The following is a 13,572-nucleotide window of genomic DNA, read 5'->3' as shown; positions in this document are numbered from 1 at the left end:
CGGGATCCTGTTACCATGACAATTACGTCAATATTAGTGTCGGGTAACTAAAGGTCAAACTAAAGACAAGCCAGAGACGGAAGGAAACAGGCTCGGAATGGCGGAGACTAAAGGTTTTTTTGCAGCAAAAGCCGGAGGAAATCACAGTAATAAACTGTGGTTTAATCGCGTTATCGCTTGAACGGCGGTGCTTTGTCTAATTTGAACAGGATACCCATATGTTACGAGGTACTGCTGCGGCGGGAAGGACAGTCCATGCTAGTTTTGTCTGTAAATTGGAGCAAAGCTTAGAGCATAGCTACCGTTAGTTAGCCGTGCTGTGTTGTTCCGTTTCGAAGCAGAATGACTTTTGCTAACTATCAGTGCTGTATTATACACAAGCAAAACGCCTGGATGGCTCTAGGTTGCTTTTGCGAGGGTAAAATGCAGTGCCGCGATGGCTTGACTGCTTGCTTCCTCTTCACCCAACTTGGTAGCTGGTAGCAACACAGGCTTACTTGGTGCAAGTTCTTCTTATTATAACAACTCTTTTCGTGCGGTATATTGTAGTGGAGACTGTCTCAAAATTCACCGATTTTCTTATTCCCAAGCAGAGAAACAAGGTTGAACCAATGTCAGTCTACAAATACGAGTGTTTTTAAATTTTGTTTGGTTCAAACTCGGGTCGTATATGGTTGTTGTTTATGGTGATGCTCCTATGTAGAGACTGCACTGCACTTCCAGTTGTTGTTTTTTTCGATAACAACTTATTTTAATGATAGAAAATTTACCGATATCGACTCAACACATTTTATTGTGATTGTTTTCATCAAATGTCTGTGATTAGAGACCGTGACACTGTTCAAATCTGCAAGGTCTTCATCCTCATCGCGGTCCCTTTGTCATTGACGTGAAGGAGAGAGGACCTTTAACTTTCAACTCGGCTTTTGCTGTATTTTCATTTCTCATGAGGACTGTAGAGGGCAGTAAACTCACCACATACATTTCCATGGGTTTCCTAGATTGATATAATTTGCATTCGGATGATTTATGATTATTTGCATTACGTTGTTTGATGTGCTATTAACTGGTTGTTCATGCCTGTAAACATCCCCGACTGGAAGCTGTGCTATACTTGAACAACAAGCTTTCAGTTGGATGTTTGCTGCCATCGTCCAGTTCTTTCGTCTTTATCTGGTGTCACTGATATGTGTGTAATTAACCAGTACTGCTTCCTAAATGTTACATAACAACTGAATTATAACTTAACAACAATTATGTGTACATGTTAATTTTTTTAATGAGTTGACAGATGTGCCATTTGGATCTATTTATGTTTTCTGTAGTAATATTCCAGTGTAGTCGTTGTAAACATCCTACACTCAGCTGTATTCTGCAAAAGAGGCTGGGGGGAGGGTGTTTGCTGTGACTGACTGGAGCACCTCTGTGATCATGTAGGAATATACTTTACTTAATTGTGAAACCATTCATGACAAGGAAGAAGGCTGAGGCTGATAAAAGTAAAAACATTTACTTTGTTAATCCCTCTGTTGTATGAATGTATATAATTTTACCCAAAAATAAACGCATTTAATTCTCTTTTGTGTTTTTGTTGTTGTTGTTGTTATAGCTGGTAATTAATATTAATTAGTAGATCGGTGTTTGCTGTACACAATAGTATTCACTAGCCTTTACAGTGTTGGCATTTCATTTTCATTCAGGTTGAACTAATATATTCATTTATATATTCGGAAAAATGTCTGAATGTCGTATTACTGATTACAAGAACATAGTAGTGACTTTAACCTCTAAGAGCATCGGGTGATTTCAAATGAACTCCAGGCAGCAGGTGGCGCGCGCTTCTTCACGGATAGCCTTTTTATTTTTTGCTTGAAGACGAAGATCCATCCGCCATATTTGTTATCGCAGATTCGACAGAAACCTCTGCAGAAGTAATTTAAGTATAATGAATACATTTAAATTGCAATCTAGTAATAAAAACAAAGGTCAAAATCATTTTCGCGCGGTTTCTACCTTTTACTGATTTAAAAAGAATGGATCCAGTGCAAGCAGGTAAGCAAAAACATCATTATTAGGCTAACTGCGCTGCGAGGAAACGGCTCCTTCCGATGATTCGCTAAGGAAACAAATAAATTAGGTAAAACTAGTCATTTAAACCAGCAAAAAACTTTTGCTAAAGAATGCTTTATATGGAAATTAAGTTTTAAGTCTGCTGTTTACCGTTCGTTGGTGAAATAACACCATTTCCAACTCTCTGGACTTAAACGTCATCTTATTTGATGAAAACTAGCACCAGTGTCTAAGAGAAAAACACGAAACTGGTCTCGTGTTTACAAAAATCATATGGCAGGGAATGTTATTGGTTTCCTTTTGGAAAAATTCTGGGCTTTAACAATGTAATTAAACACTGTACGACACTTATTTGCTCTTGAAAATAAGTCTTTATATGCAGTTTTGTAGCGGGTACATCTAATGTATTGTTACGTGACATTTATTTGATCTTGTGAAAGATGACTGTTGCAGATATTTGAACAACACTGTAATGACCTGATATTAAACTGTAAATACTAATAAGCAATTATTAATATCAGTGTTCATGAATAAATTACTGATTTGAAAAGGTATAAAAATCCACATATTTAGACGCTCTTATTTTGAAAGGGCTCCCTGATGCTCGTGCATTATTACCCCAGTCAATACTGTGATGAAAGGTTGTTTAAAACTCCATAATTTCAAAACAAAATTATTAATATTTGGGAATTATGGTGAAGACACATAATAAATAATGGGAAATAAATCTTATTAGATATTACATATTAATTATTACAGCCTTCTGTAATTTCGATAAACTGTTTAGTACTTTTGCAAGGATACATTATAAATCTTAGTACTGTGGAAAAAGCTTTGTGCGAGAGACTTTATAACTTAATTGTAAAGTAACTTGGCAAATTTCTGATACTGTTTTTACAAATATAGAGTTACAAAAAATACATATAAAATTATCATTTCATGCATCCAAGATCCTTTAATAAACAGAATGAAGAATTCATCCTGCTGTTTTTGTATTCACAGATGGTGCATCAGTTTTCATGTGCAAAATATGCAACTTGTTCTCTCCCAGTAAACCTTTGCTGCTGTCTCATGTTATTGAGACTCACTCCAATGAAGGAGGTGATCCTGATACTTTCATTATAGCACTTAAGCCATTAACAACTCAGGAGCCACAGAGTTCAGGTAAGCAGGTTTGAACACAAAAATCATAGGTGCTGGAAACCTGCATTAGGCAATATTAGAGCCAAACACTGAAAGTTAGGCCATTAGAGAAAGGCAATTGCAACTTTAAGTTGGTTCAAGCTTGAAATTGCAATTTAGGCTGATTTAAGCTTAAAGTTTATTTTATAATTTGTTCACAACTGTAGTATCTTATGTAATGTGAAAATAAAGTTATCATTAAAGCATTGGAAGACAAGAATGGCTTTTTTTTTTATCTTGCAGATGTTGTTGTGAAAAGAAAGCGTGGAAGACCAAAAGGTTCCACTAAGAAAGTCCAAACAGAAAATGTCCAGAAAAAAACATCCAGTCAGCAGGAGAAAGAGTCCACTGACATTCAACCAGGAACAGTAGCTGAAGAGCAGAGTGAGGATGGAAGTGATCTGGAGTGCAAGAAATGCAATCGCATGTTCAGCAACAGGCGGCAAATTTCCAAACACATTTGTTTTGTAGGACTGAAAGAGGCTGCTGATGAAGAAGAGTATAATGGTACATATTTATGTTAAAAAATGTTAGAACTCATTGTACAGTCTGAAATGCCACAAGTTTCACCTGTCAACTTTATTGAATAGGTCAAAATACTGATGCAAACAGAATCAGTGATGGAGAGGAAGACAAAGAGCGGACACCAAAGAAAGCTCGAGCGATGCGGACAGATAAGGTGTCCAGTGCAAAGGACCCTGAATCAGCAAGCGGCAACAAAAACCCTATTATTAGTGTGGTCCTTACTAGTCACGAGGCCATGCCTGGTGAGATGTACATGTGATGTCAAATGTTTTAATAGTTGAGGGAAACATTTAAACTAACTATAAGCTTGGGTTTATTGCAGGTGCCTCTAAGATAGTTCCTATTGAAGCAGCTCCGGCTGAACCGTCCACCCAGACCGATGAAGCTGCAGGTTCTCAAGAGGCAGCAATGAAAAGGGGATACCAGGAATATGCTATTCAGCAAGCTGCATATGAAGCGCCCCTCAAATCAAACAGGCTTGTATTTCTTTCTTTTTTTTCTTTTCAAATTTAAAAAGTTAAAGGGTTAGTTCACCTAAAAATGAAAATTCTGTCATTAACTACTCACCCTCATGCCGTTCCAAACCTGTAAGACCTTTGTTCATCTTAAAAACACAAATTAAGTTCTTTTTGATGAAATCCGTGAGCTTTCTGGCCTCCGATAAACTGCAATGTAATTACCCCTTTCAAGGCCCAGAAAGGTAGTAAAGACATTGTTAAAATAGTCCATGCGATTACAGTGGTTCAACCTTAGTATTATGAAGTGACGAGAATACTTTTTGTGCGCAAAAAAAATCAAAATTAATGACTTTATTTAACAATTTCTTCCCTTCCATGTCAGTTTCCTTTGCTGTTGATGTAGTAAACACAGTGTAGCACTCCCAGGTTCTACTTAAGAATGGTGGCTAATTATTGGCCGGATTTCTGCGTCACATTTCTACGAGTTCTGACGTAGAAACCGGGAGCGCTACACTGTTTACACTACGTCAACAGCATAAAAGACTGACAATTGTTGAAGCTCCAAAGGACAGAATATTAATATAGTAATTATACTGTTATTGCATTACTTTAGAAGCAACTAAACAGTCTCGCCATCATGTGACGTGAAAATGTCAGAACATTTTAAAATGATGATTTCCAGGCCTAGAGAAGTCTTGGAAATGAACAAAATCCATAAAAGTCATGGAAATTTCTAGAGTAAATATACATTTTTCTATTTATGTAATTGCTAGAAATGACTATTTATGTCATTATTTATTTATTTACTTATTTAATCTATATTTTAAAAATCCCTAACCAGTAATCATAACCAACTAAAAAAGTTATGGAAAACTCATGGAAAAAGAAGCAAGTTCATATAGAAAAGTTGTTGCATTTATATTGATCTTGTGGAATTATTTAGTACATTGATATTAACAAATCATATCTGTCGACACAGGTTAGGACAGACGCAACTTAAAATCTTCACTTGTGAATACTGCAATAAAGTCTTCAAGTTCAAACATTCACTGCAGGCCCACTTAAGAATCCACACCAATGAGAAACCATTCAAGTGCACGCAGTGTGACTATGCCAGCGCTATAAAGGCCAATCTTAGTGTTCATATGCGGAAACACACCGGGGAGAAATTCAGCTGTGACCTCTGCTCGTTTAATTGCCTCAGTAAAGGCCACCTCAAAGTGCACGTGGAGCGAGTGCACAAGAAGATCAAGCAGCACTGCCGATTCTGCAAGAAGAAATACTCTGATGTGAAGAACCTTCTTAAACACATCCGAGAGACTCACGACATGAACGACAAGAAAGTACAGGACTCCTACGAAGAGTACAGCCTCCAGACCAGGGAAGGCAAGAGACAGCTTCTGTACAACTGCCAAATATGCGACCGCAAGTTCAAAAACGAGCTTGAGCGCGACCGTCACATGATGGTCCATGGCAACAAGAGACCCTTCGGCTGCGAGTTATGTGATCACGGCTCGACCAAGTTCCAAGCCTTGCAAGCCCACATCAGAAAGCATCCTTTCATCTACGTGTGTGCCATTTGCCAGGAAAAATTTGTCAGCTCTGTGCGACTGAGGTCACATCTCCGAGAGTTCCACCCGGAATCGGATGAGCCCTCAGCTTTTGCAGACTCCATCAACTCCAGCTTTTGCTTACTGAAACCAGGTGATGACATTCAGAAGGACATGTTGAATCAGGATGAGCTTAAGATCACAGAAGAGCTGTCGCAGCTCAACGCCCAGGAGCTGTTAACCACAGAAATTAGTTGCATGACTCAAGAGGACCTTCAAACTCAGTGCTCTGATAATATAGTGGTCGAATCAGATCTTCTCATTCAAAACTCACAAGACGGAAATACCATTACGAATAGTATAAACGAGACTGACACATCTGCAGTAGCACAAACACAAGAGACGGTCTGTGAAGATGTGATAAATACGCAAAGACTTCAAGATGATCAGCACGGTGAGACAGAAGAGCAGAATCCTGCTCAAGAAACCGCACCTTTGACAGCTGAAAAAGCACAAATGCACTCCGAGCAGGAAACGTTTCCTCAAACTGAGGAAGAGGCGATTGTTTCACAAACTAACACCGATGAAGACTTGCTCAGTTCAGAGCAAGAAGAAATATCTGCTTTCAAGCAGATTGTAGAGCAGATGCAAAAACGCCAGCTTAACATGGAAATGTTTGAACGGATACGGAAAGTGTACGGAGACCTTGAATGTGAATACTGCGGTATGAATATCTAATCTCACACTTTTTTTTTAAATAACATCTCCAACCCTAGACTCTCTATAACTCTCTGTAATGTTTTCTCAACAGGTAAGCTTTTCTGGTATCAGGTGCACTACAATACACATGTGCGAACACACACAAAAGAGCACCTCCATTACTGTTCTCAGTGCAGTTATTCCTCCATCACTAAAAACTGCCTGAAGCGCCATGTCATCCAGAGACATTCTGACATCCTGCTGAAGTGTCCCTCTGAAGGATGCCAGTATTGTACACCTGACAAATACAAGCTACAAGCTCATCTCAAAACCCATTCGGACATAGTGAGTGCTGGCAATCTGTTTATTCTTGAGATGTTGGCAAAATGGCTTCTTTATCAAGTCTGATTTCTCATCTTTAGGTCAAAAGAAGTTTTACATGTCCAGTATGTCAAGAGTCTGTTCCCGAGGACAAAGTTAGAGCTCATATCAAAAGCAACCATCCAGGTAAGCACAAATCAAACCCTCTGAAATGTCGCACAAGATCTCTGAATAACATTAATGGATGTGCTGTGACTATATAGATGTGTCGTTGAACTACATCTCGGAAGCGCTGGGAATACGTGTACATGTGAAAGGAGTGATCGGGAAACGAGCTTCCAAATGCCCGTACTGTGACTGTTTTTTCACAAGGAATGGGGCAGATCTTCAGCAGCACATATGGGCTCATGAGGGTGGGTTTTATGTCCTTTTCTTAATGTATTGTTGTAAAACTTATGTGGTTAAAAGTACTGATTGCGTTCTGATTGTATCTCTAGGATTGAAACCGTACAAATGTTCACAATGTGAATATGCCTCAAGAAGTAAGAGCAACCTCAAAGCTCACATGAACAGACACAGTACTGAGAAAACACATCTTTGTGACCTCTGTGGGAAAAAGTTCAAGTCTAAATGCACTCTGAAAAGTCATAAGGTCATGCACACAGCAGACGGTGAGACTCTTACTTTGTGTTTAAGACTGCATGCAGTGTTATTTGGACTTGTGTATCTTGTTGAAGTCAACAAAGCCTCCATAACCTGACGTATTTCCGAGTGAGCTTGGACAGGGTAATAAAAGTTTGGGGACTGCAAAAGAGGGGCCATGAAAAATGTACAAAATGTATTGTGACCTTAACAAACAAATAAAAATTGCATGGTCATATTTTTCTATTTTGTAGGAAAACAGTTCAGATGCACTGAGTGTGACTTCACTGCTGCACTGAGGCCGCATCTGCTTCGTCACATGGAGCAACATGCCTCTTTCAAAGTAACACCACAATTTCATTTTCTTTTCTCTGTTGTCATGTGTCCTACAGCCATCACCAAAGCACAATGTTTTGCCTTTCACAGCCTTTCCGTTGTGCACACTGCCACTACTCATGCAACATTTCAGGCTCGCTGAAAAGACACTATAACAAGAAACATCCCAACGCACAGTACATCAATGCTGGAACAGGAGCGTCCTCTTCTGAAACTGTCACAGAGCAAGGCAAGTCCTTCCTCACCAGAATGAAACCAGCCTTAACTACCTAAGATATACATTGTTGCTTATTATTAGACATACAATATCGCCTCAAACAGTTTCAGTAATTAAAAAGTGTGTGTGTGTGTATGTTATCAGGTGGAGTCAAATGTCCTGTTTGCAATTACGTTTATGGCACTAAATGGGAAATGAACAGACACCTGAAGAGCAAACATGGCCTCAAAGTGGTGGAGACTGACAGTCTGGGTCTGAATCAGTGGGAGGTGAGTCTCCATTACAATTACATGACATGGTAAATTTAGTAAAGTGGTCATATTTATTAATAAAATGCATAAACAACAATAGAAGTCCCACAGTGCTGTACAATAATATTTAATAATCAATAAAATACTCATATTAAAGGGTTAGTTCACCCAAAAAAATAAAATTTTTGTCATCATGCTGTTCCAAATATCCATATTAACCCAAATTAAGTTATTTTTAATGAAACCTGAGAGGCTTCTGTCCCTCCATTAAAAGTCTAGGCAACCAAAATTTAGAAGATACAAAAAGGTTATAAAGGCGTTGTAAATTGAATCCATATGAATTGAGCGATTTAATCCAAGTCTTGTGAATATATACAATTACTTCATATGATGAGCAGATTTAAGTTAGGCTTTTATTTACAATCTAAACAATGATTAACATATACAGTGCATAGAGCACATCACATATGGTAAACATGAAGCTTTAACGTGTGTGTGATGCACAAGAACCAATGAGGTTTGTTCTAGCGCGTGACTCACACACACAATCTTCCAAGTTTGCCATATGTGATGCGCTCTGTGTGTGTTTATATGTGAATAAAAGCCTAAATTAAATCTGTTTATCATATAAAACATATATAAATCACATCTCTTCAGAAGACTTGGATTAAATCAATGGAGGGACATCTCTATTTTTTCATTAAAAATATCTTAATAATTTGTGTGAAGATTAAAGTCTTATGGGTGTGGAACTACATGTCGGTGAGTAAAGGATGACAGAATAGTCATTAATAACATATTTAAAAGTTTAGCAAAAAAAAAAGGCAAATTATTGGAGCCACTTAATTTCTTTGAATCTGACATTCATAATAAATTTTCTTACTGATAACCTGGTAAATGATTGTTAAATTGCCTTAAAGGAATAGTTCACCCCAAAATGAAAATTCTGTCATTAATTACACACCCTCATGTCGTTCCAAACCTGTAAGACTTTCGTTCATCATCAGAACACAAATGAAGATATTTTTGATGACAGAATGTTTGATGCTTTGACAAAAAACTTTGCTTCAAAATGTTAATAAAGAGATCGTAAAACTAATCCATATGAACAGAGCAGTTTAGTCCGAATTTTCTTAAGAGACTCAATCACTTTTTATGTTGAACAGATTTAATTTAGGATTTTACTTGCATATAAACATTGGTCAGCGAACATAAACAGAAGCTCAACCTGAATGACTGGATTCATATGGATTAGTTTTACGATCTCTTTATGAACTTTTTGAAGCGTCAAAGTTTCAGTTGCAAAGGCAGTCTATGGAAGGAAATCTGACAGCATTCTGTCATTAAAAATATCTTTATTTATGTTCTGAAGATGAACAAAAGTCTTACAGGTTTGGAACAACATGAGGGTGAGTAATTAATGACAGAATTTTCATTTTGGGGTGAACTAACCCTTTAATTCATGACATGTTAGAATTAAATGCTACTGGACTTGGTTGTGATCTTATTGGTGTGTTCATTCAGGTGGTGGAGTCAGTAGAGGAGCCGGCCATGCAGTACCTTCATATAGCCGAGACTGAGGATCCACAAGGAACTGAGACTGCTGTATCCGCTCTGCAGGACCTGCGCTTTAATACACAAAATGGTCAGAAACAATTGCTTCGTTTCTGGAACAATTTTTTAATTTCTTTAAAGTTCATATCCAAACTCAACTTTTGTGTTCAGGCGTTGTGTCTGCAGCAGCGGGAGACAGACTAGACCCGGCATCTGTCAACATCCTGCAGCAGATCATTGAACTGGGCTCAGAGAATCATGATGCCACTGTGGCTTCTGTGGTTGCCATGGCTCCCGGTACAGTTACTGTTGTAGAGCAGGTATGTTTATTATGCACATTCATGTACTGACTGACCTCTCTACTTCTGGAGAGCTGCTGTTGTGTATTGCAAGCATTTTCCCAAACTATATCTAATGTAATTTATTGAGCACAATATATCGTCTTTCAATTTGAGATCACAAATATATCACTCTCTGCCATATGATAATTGATTATTGCTTAAGATTATTGTCTTGGTAAGTTTATCATCTTTATGAACACAGTAATGCCACTACCCTATAACAATATGATAGACATGTTATGTAATATATATATATATATATATTTATATGTGTATGTGTATATATATATATATATATATATATACACAGTATCTCACAGAAGTGAGTACACCCCTCACCTTTTGTGTAAATATTTTATTATATCTTTTCATGTGACAACACTGAAGAAATGACACTTTGCTACAATGCAAAGTAGTGAGTGTACAGCTTGTATAACAGTGTAAATTTGCTGTCCCCTCAAAATAACTCAACACACAGCCATTAATTTCTAAACCGCTGGCCACAAAATTCAGTACACCCCTAAGTAAAAATGTCAAAATTGGACCCAATTAGCCATTTTCTCTCCCCGGTGTCATGTGACTCGTTAGTGTTACAAGGTCTCAGGTGTGAATGGGGAGCAGGTGTGTTAAATTTGGTGTTATCGCTCTCACTTCCTTATACTGGTCACTGGAAGTTCAACATGGCACCTCATGGCAAAGAACTCTCTGAGGATCTGAAAAAAAGAATTGTTGCTCTACATAAAGATGGCGTAGGCTATAAGAAGATTGCCAAGACCCTGAAACTGAGCTGCAGCACGGTGGCCAAGACCATACAGCGGTTTAACAGGACAGGTTCCACTCAGAACAGGCCTCGCCATGGTCAACCAAAGGAGTTGAGTGCACGTGCTCAGTGTCATATCCAGAGGTTGTGTTTGGGAAATATATGTATGAGTGCTGCCAGCATTGCTGCAGAGGTTGAAGGGGTGGGGGTCAGCCTATCAGTGCTTAGACCATACGCCGCACACTGCATCAAATTGGTCTGCATGGCTGTCGTCCCAGAAGGAAGCCTCTTCTAAAGATGATGCACAAGAAAGCCCGCAAACAGTTTGCTGAAGACAAGCAGACTAAGGACATGGATTACTGGAACCATGTCCTGTGGTCTGATGAGACCAAGATAAACTTATTTGGTTCAGATGGTGAAGTGAGGAGTACAAAGACAAGTGTGTCTTGCCTACAGTCAAGCATGGTGGTGGGAGTGTCATGGTCTGGGGCTACATGAGTGCTGCTGGCACTGGGGAGCTACAGTTCATTGAGGGAACCATGAATGCCAACATGTACTGTGACATACTGAAGCAGAGCATGATCCCCTCCCTTTGGAGACTGGGCCGCAGGACAGTATTCCAACATGATAACGACCCCAAGCACACCTCCAAGACGAGCACTGCCTTCCTAAAGAAGCTGAGGGTACCTAAACCCTATTGAGCATCTGTGGGGCATCCTCAAACGGAAGGTGGAGGAGCGCAAGGTCTCTAACATCCACCAGCTCCGTGATGTCATCATGGAGGAGTGGAAGAGGACTCCAGTAGCAACCTGTGAAGCTCTGGTGAACTCCATGCCCAAGAGGGTTAAGGCAGTGCTGGAAAATAATGGTGGCCACACAAAATATTGACACTTTGGGCCCAATTTGGACATTTTCACTTAGGGGTGTACTCACTTTTGTGGCCAGCGGTTTAGACATTAATGGCTGTGTGTTGAGTTATTTTGAGGGGACAGCAAATTTACTGTTATACAAGCTGTACACTCACTACTTTACATTGTAGCAAAGTGTCATTTCTTCATTGTGTGTATATATATATATATATATATATATATATATATATATACTGTAAGAATTTAAAGGGGTCAAAACATACGTAACCGTTCAAAAGTAGGAAGGAAGGAAAGAAGTAAGGAAGGAAGTTGATCAAACATTTCTAACATTTGGTCCAATATTTTTTAATGGTGAAATGTGCCACGTAAACCTTTAAAGTCAGACTGAAATGTTCAGGGCCCTTTTTAAAAATAAACTTCAGCTGCTTGTTTCTAACATTGGATTTAATTAATCACCCAGTATGAGTCATTGGTGTGTGTGAAAGTGGACAGTCATGTGTTGACGTCAGGCATTTTCAATATGCTCTTTTTGGACTTTGATCTCATAAAGTTATGGCATGTTTTCAGTCTCCAGTAGCTTTTCTCAATCTCAAAGATGAAAGAAAATTGGTCTTCTTCATGAAAACGACGCATTTAATAATAATGTTCTGTCCCATCGTCCTAGATGGAGGAGGAGGAACCGCAGACCAATCATGCCATGATGATCCAGGATGCACTTCAGCAGGCCACAGTGGGCCTGGCTGAAGAGCACCATCTAGTGGTGTCTTCAGATGACATGGAGGGCATCAAAACTGTTACAGTGTACACCCAGGGTGAAGACGCATCCCAGTTCATAGTCTACGTTCAGGAAGCAGTTCAGGAGGCTGTGCAAACTGAGGAGACCACCACAGTATAGAGAATATAAAGACCATGCATAGAGGGTAGCTGCCTAGCTCAAATGCTCCGAAGTGTTTTTCTTCCGTTTTGTTAGTTACTCCAGACTTGAACAGACTATTGCAGCCTTACCTATAGTTTATAGGGACGTATCTTGCACAATTGTAAATAATCTGAAATGAACAGTAGCAATGAATAGTCATAGAGCTGTGCTGCAAAAAATAGGTGATATTTTTCCTGACTGGGAGTAAAAAGGTCTTTAGTCTTTAAAAATCACAGTAGCTAAACCCTGTTACACATGAAGCAGAAGCTGTTCTAGAAATTATTTTTTTCTCTGTACTGTCATTGCCTAGAAGAGTTACTGTGTGACTCTGGCCTTCTCCACACTTTTTATATAAGACTCCCATACAGTGTATGGCTATCATAATAGTAAACTTGAGTTATTTAATGTGCGCTGTTGAGTGTATTATTGACACTTCATTGAATCATTTCATAACTATGATTTTGCCATTAAATAAAACTCACTTGTGTACCAATACAGCATCACCTACACTAAAAACATAAATGTTGTGAAATATTACAATTTAAGAGTTTTCTATTTTATTATATATTAAAATGTAATTTATTCCTGTGATGACAAAGCTGAATTTTCAGCATCATTACTCGTCTTCAGTGTCACATGACCCTTCAGAAATCATTCTAATATGCTAATGTTTATATCATTTGTAACATTACATCTTTACTGTCACTGTTGAGCAATTTAATGCGTCCTTGCTGCATAAAAGTAGTTTTTGTTTGTTTTTTTAAAGAAATTAATCTTACTGTTTTCAAATGCTTGAACGATAGTGTATGTAATTTTCTTCTGCAGAACATGAAAAATATTTTGAAGAATGGTGGGAACCAAACAACATTGGAGTCCACTGA

The 13,572-nt window shown here is 38.5% G+C and overlaps 1 protein-coding gene across 3 annotated transcripts; it reads left to right on the top strand.

The window, feature by feature from the left end:
• The first annotated feature begins 70 nt into the window (after positions 1–70).
• On the top strand, positions 71–13,231 carry LOC127496672 (zinc finger protein ZFAT-like). Of its 3 annotated transcripts, none has more exons than XM_051864342.1 (16): positions 71–228; positions 3,073–3,234; positions 3,496–3,759; positions 3,843–4,019; positions 4,100–4,253; positions 5,215–6,509; positions 6,597–6,829; positions 6,907–6,991; positions 7,069–7,218; positions 7,303–7,476; positions 7,702–7,790; positions 7,874–8,012; positions 8,145–8,269; positions 9,776–9,896; positions 9,977–10,125; positions 12,440–13,231. In XM_051864342.1, exons 1-16 carry the CDS (start codon positions 219–221, stop codon positions 12,668–12,670), a joined length of 3,558 nt encoding a protein of 1,185 aa, XP_051720302.1. In that variant the 5' UTR covers positions 71–218; the 3' UTR covers positions 12,671–13,231. The 3 variants fall into 3 exon arrangements, with proteins under 3 accessions (XP_051720302.1, XP_051720299.1, XP_051720303.1); XM_051864339.1 differs by lacking the exon at positions 71–228 and adding an exon at positions 273–2,052; XM_051864343.1 differs by lacking the exon at positions 71–228 and adding an exon at positions 2,005–2,137.
• Positions 13,232–13,572: the final 341 nt, after the last annotated feature.

The sequence above is a fragment of the Ctenopharyngodon idella genome, chromosome 16 (assembly GCF_019924925.1).
Source record: "Ctenopharyngodon idella isolate HZGC_01 chromosome 16, HZGC01, whole genome shotgun sequence".
NCBI classification, from domain to species: Eukaryota; Metazoa; Chordata; class Actinopteri; order Cypriniformes; family Xenocyprididae; genus Ctenopharyngodon; species Ctenopharyngodon idella.
This window is presented reverse-complemented; position numbering and strand designations above follow the sequence as displayed.

Coding starts and splice junctions, on each gene's coding strand:
- LOC127496672 (XM_051864339.1), top strand. Junction 3,760..3,842: donor TGATGAAGAAGAGTATAATG/GTACATATTTAT, acceptor TTTATTGAATAG/GTCAAAATACTGATGCAAAC. Junction 7,219..7,302: donor GCACATATGGGCTCATGAGG/GTGGGTTTTATG, acceptor TTGTATCTCTAG/GATTGAAACCGTACAAATGT.